The sequence below is a fragment of the Larimichthys crocea genome, unplaced genomic scaffold, assembly GCF_000972845.2.
Source record: "Larimichthys crocea isolate SSNF unplaced genomic scaffold, L_crocea_2.0 scaffold244, whole genome shotgun sequence".
In the NCBI taxonomy this organism is placed as follows: Eukaryota; Metazoa; Chordata; class Actinopteri; family Sciaenidae; genus Larimichthys; species Larimichthys crocea.
The window spans coordinates 19,564-35,000 of NW_020853243.1; the positions used below are offsets into that span (position 1 = coordinate 19,564).

A 15,437-nucleotide genomic window follows, 5' to 3' on the forward strand; every position below is an offset into this window, starting at 1 on the left:
CATCACTCACCCTGACCATACCTGGTTACACACACACACACACAAACACTTTCCCCACTGCTAATCTGTACAAATACACCGCTGCAGGGCACACACACACACACACACACACACACAGTCTGCCACGCCCGGTTTGTTCCTGTTACCTTGTCAACACCACACCCTGAGCACACACACACACACACACACACACACACACACACAGTCTGCCACGCCCGGTTTGTTCCTGTTACCTTGTCAACACCACACCCTGAGCACACACACACACACACACACACACACACACACACACACAGTTCATTTTTCAGCTCCACGAGTGAGTCTGAGGAAAGTAACTGAGTAACTGAGTAACTGTAAAGTTTTCATGGGGTTGTTTACATTATGGTATACATTTTGGTTCCTAAACACATTTAAAATGATTCAAATATAATAAGTAAGTACCATAAATGATATTTGATGTATTAAAATGTACTTCTTTAAAAATGTTGTTTAGTTTACATATATATTCATATTTATATTTATATTTATATTTATATTTAGAGCTTCTTTGTGAGGTTATATTTGTTTAAGACATAGAATAATCGTCACATGATCATGGAGCTAACCATGGAGCTAACCATGGAGCTAACAGAGCTAACTATGGAGATAACAGAGGAGCTAACAGAGCTTACTATGGAGCTAACAGAGCTAACTATGGAGCTAACCATGGAGCTAACAGAGCTTACTATGGAGATAACAGAGCTAACCATGGAGCTAACTATGGAGCTAACAGAGCTAACTATGGAGCTAACCATGGAGCTAACAGAGCTAACTATGGAGCTAACCAGGGAGCTAACTATGACGCTAACAGAGCTAACCATGGAGCTAACAGAGCTAACTATAATGCTAACAGAGCTAACAATGGCACTAACAGAGCTAACCATGGAGCTAACAGAGCTAACCATGGAGCTAACAATGAAGCTAACAGAGCTAACCATGGAGCTTACCATGGAGCTAACAGAGTTAACTATGACGCTAACAGAGCTAACCATAGAGCTAACAGAACTAACAAACAGAAAACATCTCTGTGACTTTTCGTCTTTATTTAATCGTTAAACAGATTCTTTACCTGTGTTACCTGTGTTTACATTTCTGGGGGGAGTATTACATACATTATTACATTATTAGAGATAAAACAAAAGACTGATATAATCATATTTTTTATAATAAATAAATAATATATTTACTTCATGTTCAGCTGTTCGCTGTGTGAAAATAATAAGAAAGAAAACACAACACACTGTAAAAACATTCAACTGTCAAACCATGACAGTAAAACACTGTAAAATATTCCATCAAACACTTTGTGTTTTATACAAACAGTTTAAAACATTTATTTATAAAGTGTGTTCTGTATTACAGACAGTACGGTATATTCTACAGTGTTTGATAGTGTTCTATATTAGATACAGTACGGTACATTCGTACAGTGTTTGATAGTGTTCTATATTACAGACAGTACGGTACATTCATACAGTGTTTGATAGTGTTCTATATTACAGACAGTCGTCATAGGATGATAGTGTTATATTAAAGACAGTACGGTATATTCATACAGTGTTTGATAGTGTTCTATATTACAGACAGTACGGTACATGTCACACTCCGGTCCACCAGGCGGCGCTACGACGGGGGACACGCGCTTCTTACCGACCGACACTGATCAACGTCACGGACATTTAAACGGTGTGTCGGTGAGCTGCAGCCTGTCGGTGAATCTGAACTGTGAGTGATTCATTAACATGTTTATAATGTTGATAATTCTCCTTCACAGCTGATCGTGTCTCTGAGCTTGAACCACGTTAGCTCAACGTTAGCTCAACGTTTAGCTCACGTTAGCTACAGTTTAATTAGCACACGTGGACCTGGCCGTAATTATGACGTAATTAAGTGATTGGAGACGAGATGGTGACGTAACGAGCATGTTTGAGTCATGTCAGGAGCTAGCCGGCATGCTAACGGAGCTAACGGCAGCTACAAACATGCACGCTAGCTCCGTTAGCTGAGGCTAGTAAGCTAGCGAAGGGAAGTTCGGTTCTTTTTTCGGAGACGGTCAGTCGGATCATTCGAGGTCGGATCATTCGAGTCCCAAACCGCTCTTCATGTTACCGCTCATACCTTCAGTATTCAGCCAATACGCTGGTTTATGTGTGTACACATACAAATCAGATCAATCAGTTTTATTTGTACAGTCCCAAGTCACAAAGTCCATTTTCCTCTGAGGCTTTACAATCTGTACAGGGAGTGACACCCTCTGTCCTTAGACCCTGGTTCCAGTGAGGAAAAAGAAAATTTAACAGGATGAAAAAATGAGAAATAAAAGACAATGATTCAATGACGACAAGCATAGAATGTACAGTGCCAGAAAAATACAAATACAATTGTGACAATTCACAATGACTATAAAATGACAATGAATTAACAATGACTGATAAATGACAATGAATCACAATGACTGATAAATGACCATGAAGTTTATCAATGACTGATAAACTGACACTGAATTCACACTGACTGATTTTAAAATGACACTGACATACAATGACTGATACTGTGACTTTTTCGTCTTTATTTTAATCGTTAAACAGATTCTTTACCTGTGTTACCGTGGTTTACATTTCTGGGGGGAGTATTACATACATTATTACATTATTAAGAGAAAACAGACTGATATAATCATATATTTTTATAAATAAATAATATATTACTCATGTTCCGACTGTTCGCTGTGTAAAATAATAAGAAAGAAACACACCACACTGTAAAATATTCCACTGTCAACCAGGACAGTAAACACTGTAAAATATTCCATCAAACACTTTGTGTTTTATACAACAGTTTTTAAAACATTTATTTATAAAGTGTGTTCTGTATTACAAGACAGTACGGTATTTCTACAGTGTTTGATAGTGTTCTATATTAGATACAGTACGGTAACATTCGTACGTGTTTGATAGGGTTCTATATTACAGACAGTACGGTACATTCATACAGTGTTTGATAGTGTTCTATATTACAGACAGTCCGGTACATTCACACAGTGTTTGATAGTGTTTTATATTACAGACAGTACGGTACATTCACACAGTGTTTGATAGTGTTCTATATTACAGACAGTACGGTATATTCATAGTGTATGATAGTGTTCTATATTACAGACAGTACGGTATATTCATAGTGTTTGATAGTGTTCTATATTACAGACAGTACGGTACATTCACACAGTGTTTGATAGTGTTCTATATTACAGACAGTACGGTATATTCATAGTGTTTGATAGTGTTCTATATTACAGACAGTACGGTATATTCATAGTGTTTGATAGTGTTCTATATTTACAGGACAGTACGGATATTCAATATGTGGTTTGCATACAGTGGTTCTATATTACTACAGACAGTTCCTGCGTACATTCTACAACAGTGTTTGCACTATAGTGTTTTATATTACAGACAGTACGGACATTCCACAGTGTTTGATAGTGTTCTATATTACAGACAGTACGGTATATTCATAGTGTATGATAGTGTTCTATATTACAGACAGTACGGTATTATCATAGTGTTTGTGTTTTATTACAGACAGTACGGTACATCATACAGCGTTTGATAGTTGTTCAATATTACAGACAGTACGGTATATGTCATAGTGTATGTAGTGTTCTATATTACAGACAGTAACGGTATATTCATAGTGGTTGATAGTGGTTCTATATTACAGACAGTACGGTACATTCATACAGTGTTTGATAGTGTTCTATATTACAGACAGTACGGTACATTCATACAGTGTTTGATAGTGTTCTATATTACAGAGAGTACGGTACATTCATACAGTGTTTGATTGTGTTCTATATTACAGACAGTACGGTACATCATACAGTGTTGATAGTGTTCATATTACAGGGACAGTACGTTATTATTCATACAGTGTTTGATAGTGTTCTATATTACAGACAGTACGGTACATTCATACAGTGTTTGATAGTGTTCTATATTACAGACAGTACGGTATATTCATACAGTGTTTGATAGTGTTCTATATTACAGACAGTACGGTATTCACACAGTGTTTGATAGTGTTCTATATTACAGACAGTACGGTACATTCATACAGTGTTTGATAGTGTTCTATCATTAAGACAGTACGGATATCATACGTGTTTGATAGTGTTCTATATTACAGACAGTACGGTACATTCACACAGTGTTTGATAGTGTTCTATATTACAGACAGTACGGTATATTCATACAGTGTTTGATAGTGTTCTATATTACAGACAGTACGGTACATGTCACACTCCGGTCCACCAGGCGGCGCTACGACGGGGACACGCGCTTCTTAACCGACCGACACTGATCAACGTCACGGACATTTAAACGGTGTGTCGGTGAGCTGCAGCCTGTCGGTGAATCTGAACTGTGAGTGATTTCTTAACATGTTTATTAATGTTTGATAATTCTCCTTCACAGCTGATCGTGTCTCTGAGCTCCTGAACCACGTTAGCTCAACGTTAGCTCAACGTTAGCTCACAGTTTAATTAGCACACGTGGACCTGGCCGTAATTATGACGTAATTAAGTGATTGGAGACGAGATGGTGACGTAACGAGCATGTTTGAGTCATGTCAGGAGCTAGCCGGCATGCTAACGGAGCTAACGGCAGCTACAAACATGCACGCTAGCTCCGTTAGCTGAGGCTAGTAAGCTAGCGAAGGGAAGTTCGGTTCTTTTTTGAGAGTCGGATCATTCGAGTCGGATCATTCGAGTCGGATCATTCGAGTCGGATCATTCGAGTCGGATCATTCGAGTCCCAAACCGCTCTTCATGTTACCGCTCATACCTTCAGTAATTCAGCCAATAACGCTGGTTTATGTGTGTACACATACAAATCAGATCAGATTTTATTTGTACAGTCCAAAGTCACAAAGTCCATTTTCCTCTGAGGCTTTACAATCTGTACAGGGAGTGACACCCTCTGTCCTTAGACCCTCGGTTCCAGTGAGGAAAAATGAATTACAATGAATGATAAAATGACAATGAATACAATGACTGATAAATGAACAATGATTAAATGAATGATAAAATGACAATGAATCACAATGAATGATAAAATGACAATGAATTACACATGACTGATAAAATGACAATGCAAATCACAATGACTGATAAAATGATTACAGTAGCAGATATGGCAGCAATAATCACAGTAGTAGTAATATGTGTAGTGGACGTCATGCAGGACCACAGCAGCGCCACGATCCACGAGAACCTGCTGGACGACAGAGACAGAAACTCCAGGGAAGAAGTTTAGTTAGTGACATGATTAATGAGACATGAGGTTTACGATAGAGATGAGAGATAGAGAAGAGACAGATGAGAAGGGAAGAAGAATAGAGAGAAGAGAGAGAAGAGAGACAGAGAGAGAGAAGAAGAGAGAGACAAGAGAGAGAGAGAGACAGAGGAGAGAGAGAGAGACAAGAGAGAGAAAGAGAAAGAAGAAAGAGAGAGAGACAAGAGAGACAGAGAGAGAGAGAGAGAGACAGAGAGAGAGAGAGAGAGAGAGACAAGAGAGAGAGAGAAGAGAAGAGAGAGCAGAGACAGAAGAAAAGATGATGAACGAACGATGAGAGAGAGAAAGATCACGAATAAAGAGTGAGTAGTGGGAGCTGGGTGGGGTGGGAGGAGAGAGAGAGAGTGAGGAGCGAGAGGGGAGAGAGAGGGAGACGAGTGAGAGACGAAGAGAGAGCAGACGACAGGACAGAGAGAGAGAGAGACAGACATGTATATTAAATACATTATTTGTACTGAAGTATCAAGGTAAAAGTCACATTTTCTGATGTTAATAAATTGCTGTACGTTGTTGTCTTTGCGTGTACAGACTCTGAAAGCCAGTGAGGCACTATGAGGGGTCATAGTAACTGATGCTACACGAGCGGACACAGTTCTCATGTGTGAGAGGTCGGACCTTGCTCCATGCATTCTGACTTGTGTTTTCAAAGTTTTTTAAATGCGTCACTCAAGCGGCTCACGTACCGAGCCGCTTTGAACCAGGCCGTTCACAGCGACACATCACTGCTATGAACACCGGATCAGACTTCACACTTTGGTTTAAGAGTTTGTGTGTCATCCATAGGTTAAACAGAGGAGGACACCCTCCGCCCTCCATCCCACCTGTCTGTCGGTCACTATGGCGGACATCAAGAACTTCCTGTACGCCTGGTGTGGAAAAAGAAGTGACTCCGAAATACGACATCCGAGCTGCGGGGAAAGACAGGCAGAAGTTCCTGTGTGAGGTGAGTGTGTGTCCTGGCCGAGCTTCACAGTCACTCTCTTCTTCTAACGTGAACTCTGTGCAGGTCCGCGTCGATGGCTCAACTACACCGGGATGGGCAACTCCACCAACAAGAAGGACGCTCAGAGCAACGCCGCCAGGGACTTTGTCAACTACCTGGTCCGAATCGGTGAATGAAGCGCCGAGGTCCCGGCGCGGGGGTCAGCACGCTGCTACATCCATAATGATTTAACGTTGTTTGTTTGGAGAGTTAATGAACCTGATGCTGCGTTAAAGAGCTCCGTTTGTGTCGTTTGTCTCCAGGTGAGCGCTCCAGACGCAGACCAGCATGACGGAGGAGGAGGTGGAGGAGGTGGAGGAGGTGGAGGAGGAGGAGGAGGAGGAGGTTTTGGAAGCCTGCCTTCCCAGCGGTCTCTCGCCGCCTCACCTCTTGGTCAAAGCTGAGAAAGGTGTGATCACTTTCCGTTTGTTCTTCATGCAGCTCAAACGTTCTTGTTTAGTCGATTAAACGTTGCTGACAGCAGAAATACTCGTCTGTCACATCTCCTCCATCACACGGAGTGAAGCGGGCTCGCCGCTCAGAACCGAAGCGGACTGTCGCTGTCAGGCCCTGAACTAAAGATCAGAATCTGCTCCTCCAGCTCCAGGAGCTTCAGGAGAAACATCCACAGAGGGTGGAGAGTAAAAATACTGACTGTGTTTGTCTGTTGTTCAGGAGAGGACAGCAGCGGGCCGGTACCAGGAGTGACTGGACTCGGCTACTCAGGGGGCAGGAGGAGGCTCTGGGTGGGGGGGAGCAGGAGGAGAAGCTCAGTGGGACAGAGGAGCCAACCTGAAGGAGTACTACGCCCGGAGAGGACGAGGCAGGAAGCTCAGGCGGTACGATCGGAGCCGACTGAAGCTTTGAAGTCTTTGAGTGAAACACTAAAACTCTTGTCCTCGCAGACGCTGGAGTCGAGGAGGTCGACCTCAACGCTAATCTCCACGGTAAACTGGACGCTGGAGAACGCCAAAGCCCGTCTGAACCAGTTCTTCCAGAAGGAGGAAAACCAGCGCTGAGTATAAATACAGCCAAGTGGGACCGGACCACAACAGGTCTGGATCAGAACCCCGAAGGTTTTTATTCAAGTCAAATGAGTCAGTCTCGCCCAGGACGGTCCTGTATGTTTTTCTGCCGGACTGCTGTAAACCCAGAGACCTCCGGAGTGTGGCGGCTACACCAGAGAGATCTCACTGTTCGACAGAACCAAGCCAGAACCGCTCCCCTGGACCCCGAGAGAGAGCAGGCTGATGGGGGGTTCAGGACAAAAATCCAATAATTAGAATTTAAATTTCACTGGTCAGAACGTTGTGTTTTTCATCAGGTGACCCAGAACTCACAGCCTCACTGGAGGAGAGACATGGCGGCGTTTAGGTGCACTAAAGCTGTCCCATGGTCAGCTCGCGGCTCACTGGAGTTGGTTGTGATTTCTGGTGTCACTGTTCACCGCAGGGCAGCGAGCGGCCGGCAGGAGAGGTTTGTTTAAAGTGGTCTGGCAGAAAACATACAGGCCTCCTCCTGAGAGCACAGCAGGTGAGTTCACTTCACGTCAAGATCTGTGTTTTATTCTGAAAATCCCCACAGAAGTGAGCTGTGAATGTGTGTGTGTGTGTGTGTGTGTTGTGTGTGCGCCTGCAGGGCTTCTAGCCGAGATGCAGCTGTCGTGAGGCAGCTCGGCGACGTAAGAGACTTCCTCTTCCTGTCAGTGTGCGTCTGTCTTAAAGCTGCAGCTCGTTGTTTTAATGTGAGGTCAAGGTCACAGCCGTCGTTGCGCGTCTGTCTGCAGGGATCACGGCTCGTGAGCACGGCTCCAACAAGAAGGCTCGCGGCTCAGTCGTGCGCTCTGTCTCTGGTCCGGCGCTTACCACCTGGGAGTGATGGAGGCGTACTCAGGTGGACCAAGAAGAAGGAAGGAGAGACCGTACGGCAGCTCCGTCTTCGTCTCAGACGTCTGTCAAACATTCGTCTGTTTTTGTGTCTCACTTGTCATGTCGTCTGTTTCGTGTCCAGTTGGAGCCGTTTGACGTCAACGTGTCTCCGGACCTGCAGCAGCAGCTGGCCGCTGTCGTCCAGGAGCTCGGAGTCCACGTCCCCCCACCGTGAGTCCTCAGACCGAGCACTGATCAGTGTGTTGACCTGTGGAAAGGTGTCTGTCTGCTGACGTCATTACGTCCGTCTCTCGGTTCGTTCCGTCCAGCCTGAAGACCCGAGCAGCTCGGTGTCTCGGTTCAGGGGAAGATGGCGGTGTTTGAGCCGTCACAGCGGCAGAGCGGAGCCGGTGTCGTCCCGTGGTCGCCTCCGCAGGTCAACTGGAACCCGTGGACGAGCAGCAACATCGAGGAGGACCGCTGGCCTTCGTGAGGTTTGTGCTGTTGTGAGCCAGCGCGCCGTGTCTTGTTTTCCTATGGGCTGCTCTCTGGTGATGTCACACGTACCTTCCTCAGTGCACTCCGGAGCAGATCAGCGGCGAGTGCACGGCGAGCTGACTGATGTACCAGCGGGAACTGACGACAACCTGCAGAAGGTCAGTGTGTGGTCCGGACGTCGGAGGTAAACCGTGAGCGGCTACCGCTCCGTCTAGGGTAACAACTTGTTCTGGTTCAGATCCTGATGGACCGTGAGCAGTGCCCGTCAAACAGTTTGAGGACGAGATCATGGCCGCCGTCGACAACAACCCCGTGGTGATCATCCGGGAGCGACAGGCTGCGGTAAAACCACCCAGGTTCCTCCAGTACATCCTGGACCCGCTTCGTCAAAGGAGGCAAGGCGTCCGACTGCAACATCGTCGTCACCCAGGTAACGCTCGGCCTGACTGACAACACTGATGATTAATAAATTTCAAAAATGACAATGAATTACAATGACTGATAAAATGACAATGAATCACAATGACTGATAAAATGACAATGAATTACAATGACTGATAAAATGACAATGAATTACAATGACTGATAAAATGATTACAGTAGCAGATATGGCAGCAATAATGACAGTAGTAATATGTGTAGTGGACGTCATGCAGGACCACAGCAGCAGCCACGATCCACGAGAACCTGCTGGACGAACGAGACAGAAACTCCAGGGAAGAAGTTTAGTTAGAGACATGATTAATGAGACATGAATGTTTACAGAGGGAGAGAGAGAGAGAGAGAGACAGACAGACAGACAGAGAGACAGAGAGAGAGACGTGTATATTAAATACATTATTTGTACTGAAGTATTCAAAGGTAAAAGTCACATTTTCTGATGTTAATAAATTGCTGTAGCTGATTGTTGTCTTTGCGTGTACAGACTCTGAAACCGCCCAGTGAGCGCACTAATGAGGGGTCATAGTAACTGATGCTACACGAGGCAGAGACACAGTTCTCATGTGTCTGAAGGTCGACCTTGCTCCATGCATTCTGACTTTGTGTTTTCAAAGTTTTTAAAATGCGTCACTCAGCGGCTCACGTACCGGAGCCGGCTCTTTGAACCAGCTCGTTCACAGCGACACATCACTGCTATGAACACCGGATCAGACTTCAGCGTGTGCGCAGCGTGACACACTTTGGTTTAAGGAGGTTTGTGTGTCATCCATCAGGTTAAACAGAGGAGGACACCCTCCGCCCTCCATCCTCCACCTGTCTGTCAGGTCACTATGGCGGACATCAAGAACTTCCTGTACGCCTGGTGTGGAAAAAAGAAGCTGACTCCGAACTACGACATCCGAGCTGCGGGGAACAAGAACAGGCAGAAGTTCCTGTGTGAGGTGAGTGTGTGTCCTGGCCGAGCTTCACAGTCACTCTCTCTCTTCTAACGTGAACTCTGTGCAGGTCCGCGTCGATGGCTTCAACTACACCGGGATGGGCAACTCCACCAACAAGAAGGACGCTCAGAGCAACGCCGCCAGGGACTTTGTCAACTACCTGGTCCGAATCGGTGAAATGAAAGCGGCCGAGGTCCCGGCGCTGGGGGTCAGCACGCTGCTACATCCATAATGATTTAACGTTGTTTGTGTTTGGAGACGTTAATGAACCTGATGCTGCGTTAAAGAGCTCCGTTTGTGTCGTTTGTCTCCAGGTGAGCGCTCCAGACGCAGACCAGCATGACGGAGGAGGAGGTGGAGGAGGTGGAGGAGGAGGAGGAGGAGGAGGTTTTGGAAGCCTGCCTTCCAGCGGTCCTCTGCCGCCTCACCTCGTGGTCAAAGCTGAGAAAGGTGTGATCACTTTCCGTTTGTTCTTCATGCAGCTCAAACGTTCTTGTTTAGTCGATTAAACGTTGCTGACAGCAGAAATACTCGTCTGTCACATCTCCTCCATCACACGGAGTGAAGCGGGCTCGCCGCTCAGAACCGAAGCGGACTGTCGCTGTCAGGCCCTGAACTAAAGATCAGAATCTGCTCCTCCAGCTCCAGGAGCTTCAGGAGAACATCCACCAGAGGGTGGAGAGTAAAAATACTGACTGTGTTTGTCTGTTGTTCAGGAGAGGACAGCAGCGGGCCGGTACCAGGAGTGACTGGACTCGGCTACTCAGGAGGAGCAGGAGGAGGCTCTGGGTGGGGAGGAGCAGGAGGAGAAGCTCAGTGGGACCGAGGAGCCAACCTGAAGGAGTACTACGCCCGGAGAGACGAGCAGGAAGCTCAGGCGGTACGATCGAGAGCCGACTGAAGCTTTGAAGGTCTTTGAGTGAAACACTAAACTCTCTGTCCTCCTGCAGACGCTGGAGTCCGAGGAGGTCGACCTCAACGCTAATCTCCACGGTAACTGGACGCTGGAGAACGCCAAAGCCCGTCTGAACCAGTTCTTCCAGAAGGAGAAAACCAGCGCTGAGTATAAATACAGCCAAGTGGGACCGGACCACAACAGGTCTGGATCAGAACCCTCGAAGGTTTTTATTCAAGTCAAATGAGTCAGTCGCCCAGGACGGTCCTGTATGTTTTTCTGCCGGACTGCTGTAAACCCAGAGACCTCCGGAGTGTGGCGGCTACACCAGAGAGATCTCACTGTTCGACAGAACCAGAACCAGAACCGCTTCCACTGGACCCCGAGCAGAGAGCAGGCTGATGGGGGGGTTCAGGACAAAAATCCAATAATTAGAATTTAAATTTCACGGTCAGAACGTTGTGTTTTCATCAGGTGACACCAGAACTCACAGCCTCACTGGAGGAAGACATGGGCGGCGTTTAGGTGCACTAAAGCTGTCCCATGGTCAGCTCGCGGCTCACTGGAGTCTGGTTGTGATTTCTGGTGTCACTGTTCACCGCAGGGCAGCGAGCGGCCGGCAGGAGAGTGTTTGTTAAAGTGAAGTCTGGCAGAAAAACATACAGGCCTCCTCCTGAGAGCACAGCAGGTGAGTTCACTTCACGTCAAGACTTCTGTGTTTTATTCTGAAAATCCCACAGGAAGTGACGCTGTGATATGTGTGTGTGTGTGTGTGTGTGCGTGTGTGCGCCTGCAGGAGCTTCATAGCCGAGATGCAGCTGTTCGTGAGGCAGCTCGGCAGACGTAAGAGACTTCCTCTTCCTGTCAGTGTGCGTCTGTCTTAAAGCTGCAGCTCGTTGTTTTAATGTGAGGTCAAAGGTCACAGCCGTCTGTGCTGCGTCTGTCCTGCAGGGATCACGGCTCGTGAGCACGGCTCCAACAAGAAGCTCGCGGCTCAGTCGTGCGCTCTGTCTCTGGTCCGGCAGCTTTACCACCTGGGAGTGATGGAGGCGTACTCAGGAGTGACCAAGAAGAAGGAAGGAGAGACCGTACGGCAGCTCCGTCTTCGTCTCAGACGTCTGTCAAACATTCGTCTGTGTTTGTGTCTCACTTGTCATGTCGTCTGTTTCGTGTCCAGTTGGAGCCGTTTGACGTCAACGTGTCTCCGGACCTGCAGCAGCAGCTGGCCGCTGTCGTCCAGGAGCTCGGAGTCCACGTCCCCCCACCGGTGAGTCCTCAGACCGAGCACTGATCAGTGTGTTGACCTGTGGAAAGGCTGTCTGTCTGCTGACGTCATACGTCCGTCTCTCGGTTCGTTCCGTCCAGCCTGAAGACCCGAGCAGCTCGGTGTCTCTGGTTCAGGGGAAGATGGCGGTGTTTGAGCCGTCACAGCGGCAGAGCGGAGCCGGTGTCGTCCCGTGGTCGCCTCCGCAGGTCAACTGGAACCCGTGGACGAGCAGCAACATCGACGAGGGACCGCTGGCCTTCGTGAGTGTTTGTGCTGTGAGCCAGCGCCGGTGTCTTGTTTTCCTATTGGCTGCTCTCTGGTGATGTCACACGTTACCTTCCTCAGTGCACTCCGGAGCAGATCAGCGGCGAGCTGCACGGCGAGCTGATGTACCAGCTGGAACATGACGACAACCTGCAGAAGGTCAGTGTGTGTCCGTACGTCGGAGGTAAACCGTGAGCGGTACCGCGCCGTAGGGTAACAACTTGTTCTGGTTCAGATCCTGATGGACCGTGAGCAGCTGCCCGTCAAACAGTTTGAGGACGAGATCATGGCCGCCGTCGACAACAACCCCGTGGTGATCATCCGAGGAGCGACAGGCTGCGGTAAAACCACCCAGGTTCCTCAGTACATCCTGGACCGCTTCGTCAAAGGAGGCAAGGCGTCCGACTGCAACATCGTCGTCACCCAGGTAACGCTCGGCCTGACTGACACACTGATGATTAATAATTAATAATGCGAGGACCGGCTGTCTGATGAGCTGCTTCTTCCTCGTCCAGCCCAGAAGGATCAGCGCCGTGTCGGTGGCCGAGCGAGTCGGCTACGAGAGAGGAGAGGATCTTGGGAAAAGCTGCGGCTACAGCGTCCGCTTCGAGTCCATCCTCCCCCGACCGCACGCCAGCATCCTCTTCTGCACCGTCGGTACGTAAGCGGACTCCAGCGCCGAGTCCTGTTCCATGTTCGAGATGTTCATCGCCTGTTGTGTGGGAGACAGGACGAGGGCTAGCTCACGTTGGACGCTCGGCAGGATGTGACGTCATGACTCTGTTTGTGTTTCAGGCGTTTTGCTGCGGAAGCTGGAAGCAGGGATTCGAGGCATCAGTCACGTTATCGTGGACGAGATCCACGAGAGAGACATCAACGTGAGTTCATCCATCAGTGAGCACGCGGCGTGACGAGAGGCTTCACAGACAGTGCACTGACCTGTGTGTGTGTGTGTGTGTGTGTGCGCGCGCGCGCAGACGGACTTCCTGATGGTGGTCCTCAGAGACGTGGTCCAGGCCTACCCAGAAGTCCGTGTCATCCTCATGTCAGCCACCATCGACACCACCATGTTCAGAGAATACTTCTTCAATTGCCCCATCATCGAGGTGTTCGGACGCACCTTCCCCGTCCAAGGTACCTGTGACGCCCCGATCAGCTGACGGCCCGATCAGCTGACGGCCCGATCAGCTGACGGCCCGATCAGCTGACGCCCCGATCAGCTGACTGCAGTGTGTCAGACTAACCTCTGTGTGTTTCAGAGTATTTCCTGGAGGACTGTATCCAGATGACGAACTTTGTGCCTCCACCGATGGACCGTAAGAAGAAAGACAAAGACGAGGACGGAGGAGAGGACGATGTAAGCACGCCGTCCAATCTGCCACTCAGTGTGGCTGAAACAGGAAGTGAGTGACGATGTGCTTCCTGTCTCTGCAGACTAACTGTAACGTGATCTGCGGGCCGGAGTACACGGCAGAGACAAAGCGTTCGATGGCTCAGATCAACGAGAAGGAGACGTCCTTCGAGCTGGTGGAGGCTCTGCTCAGGTACATCGAGACGCTGCAGGTGGCTGGAGCCGTGCTCGTCTTCCTGCCGGGCTGGAACCTCATCTACTCCATGCAGAGACACCTGGAGACCAACCCGCACTTTGGTACGCCGCCACGCCACGCCACGCCACACCACGAGTGTAAACAAAAGAGCTGTGGCGTCATCTGATGTTTTTTGTGTTTGTTTCCAGGAAGTAACCGGTACCGGATCCTGCCGCTGCACTCGCAGATCCCCCGTGAGGAGCAGAGGAGGGTGTTTGAACCGGTGCCTGATGACATCAGAAAGGTCGGGTTCACACCAGCGTGATGATGTCACAGTGACGTGTTATTAAAATAACAAAGTGTGTGAACCGTCTGTGTTTGTCCTGCAGGTGATTCTGTCCACCAACATCGCGGAGACGAGCATCACCATCAACGACGTCGTCTACGTCATCGACTCCTGCAAGTGAGTGACCGCGATGTAGCAGAGTACGTTTACTCGAGTACTCTGTGCTTCAGTTACCTGACAGACTGTTGGTGTCCCGACAGGCAGAAGGTGAAGCTCTTCACCTCCCACAACAACATGACCAACTACGCCACCGTCTGGGCCTCCAAGACCAACCTGGAGCAGAGGAAGGGCCGAGCGGGCAGAGTCCGACCCGGCTTCTGCTTCCACCTCTGCAGCCACGCTCGCTTTGAGAGGTCAGTGACCTGCCGCCAGGCCCCGCCCACAGCGCCTCCTCCACGCCACCTCAGTCTGCACCCGGCTGTGTTGATAGTCATGTGATCACGTGTGTGTGTGTGTGTGTGTGTGTGTGTGTGTGTGCAGGCTGGAGACTCACATGACTCCAGAGATCTTCAGGACGCCGCTGCACGAAGTCGCTCTGAGCATCAAACTGCTCCGACTTGGAGCCATCGGACACTTCCTGTCCAAGGCCATCGAGCCACCGCCGCTGGACGCCGTCATCGAGGCCGAACACACTCTGAGAGGTACAACTCACACACACACACACACACACACACACTTGGATGTTTGTGCAGGAGGTCAGATATTAACGTGTGTGTGTGTGTGTGCGTGTCAGAGCTGGACGCTCTCGACACCAACGACGAGCTCACCCCTCTGGGTCGGATTCTGGCCCGGCTGCCCATCGAGCCTCGCCTGGGGAAGATGATGATCATGGGCTGCATCTTCCAGTCAGTTTGTGTCCTTCACTTCCTGATGAGTCACTGATGACCCATTTCCTGTCCCGCTCCGTCCGTTAAACGTTTCTCCACGTGTCTCCCTCCAGCGTCGGAGACGCCATGTGCACCATCTCTGCCGCCTCGTGCTTCCCGGAGCCGTTCGTCAGCGAGGGCAAACGTCTCGGCTTC

General features: G+C 48.6%; 1 protein-coding gene across 3 annotated transcripts in view; it reads left to right on the forward strand.

The window, feature by feature from the left end:
- The first annotated feature begins 1,648 nt into the window (after window positions 1–1,648).
- dhx9 (DEAH (Asp-Glu-Ala-His) box helicase 9) overlaps window positions 1,649–15,437 on the forward strand; it is a 17,563-nt gene continuing 3,774 nt past the window's right edge. The window contains exons 1-23 of one of the 3 annotated variants that reach the window (XM_027275908.1): window positions 1,649–1,764; window positions 9,953–10,120; window positions 10,185–10,325; window positions 10,432–10,567; window positions 10,834–10,997; window positions 11,068–11,216; window positions 11,809–11,855; window positions 11,964–12,100; window positions 12,190–12,279; window positions 12,378–12,539; window positions 12,625–12,702; window positions 12,779–12,970; window positions 13,059–13,200; window positions 13,339–13,421; window positions 13,521–13,677; window positions 13,803–13,900; window positions 13,978–14,191; window positions 14,279–14,373; window positions 14,459–14,532; window positions 14,616–14,768; window positions 14,896–15,056; window positions 15,149–15,260; window positions 15,356–15,437. The exon at window positions 15,356–15,437 is cut by the window's right edge and continues 80 nt beyond it. In XM_027275908.1, coding sequence (XP_027131709.1) covers window positions 10,010–10,120; window positions 10,185–10,325; window positions 10,432–10,567; window positions 10,834–10,997; window positions 11,068–11,216; window positions 11,809–11,855; window positions 11,964–12,100; window positions 12,190–12,279; window positions 12,378–12,539; window positions 12,625–12,702; window positions 12,779–12,970; window positions 13,059–13,200; window positions 13,339–13,421; window positions 13,521–13,677; window positions 13,803–13,900; window positions 13,978–14,191; window positions 14,279–14,373; window positions 14,459–14,532; window positions 14,616–14,768; window positions 14,896–15,056; window positions 15,149–15,260; window positions 15,356–15,437 — 2,778 coding nt within the window. In that variant the 5' untranslated portion in view covers window positions 1,649–1,764; window positions 9,953–10,009. Of the gene's footprint in view, window positions 1,765–4,351; window positions 4,461–9,952; window positions 10,121–10,184; window positions 10,326–10,431; window positions 10,568–10,833; window positions 10,998–11,067; window positions 11,217–11,257; window positions 11,701–11,808; window positions 11,856–11,963; window positions 12,101–12,189; window positions 12,280–12,377; window positions 12,540–12,624; window positions 12,703–12,778; window positions 12,971–13,058; window positions 13,201–13,338; window positions 13,422–13,520; window positions 13,678–13,802; window positions 13,901–13,977; window positions 14,192–14,278; window positions 14,374–14,458; window positions 14,533–14,615; window positions 14,769–14,895; window positions 15,057–15,148; window positions 15,261–15,355 lie in introns of those variants that run through there. The other 2 variants (XM_027275907.1, XM_027275909.1) reach the window with 2 other exon arrangements.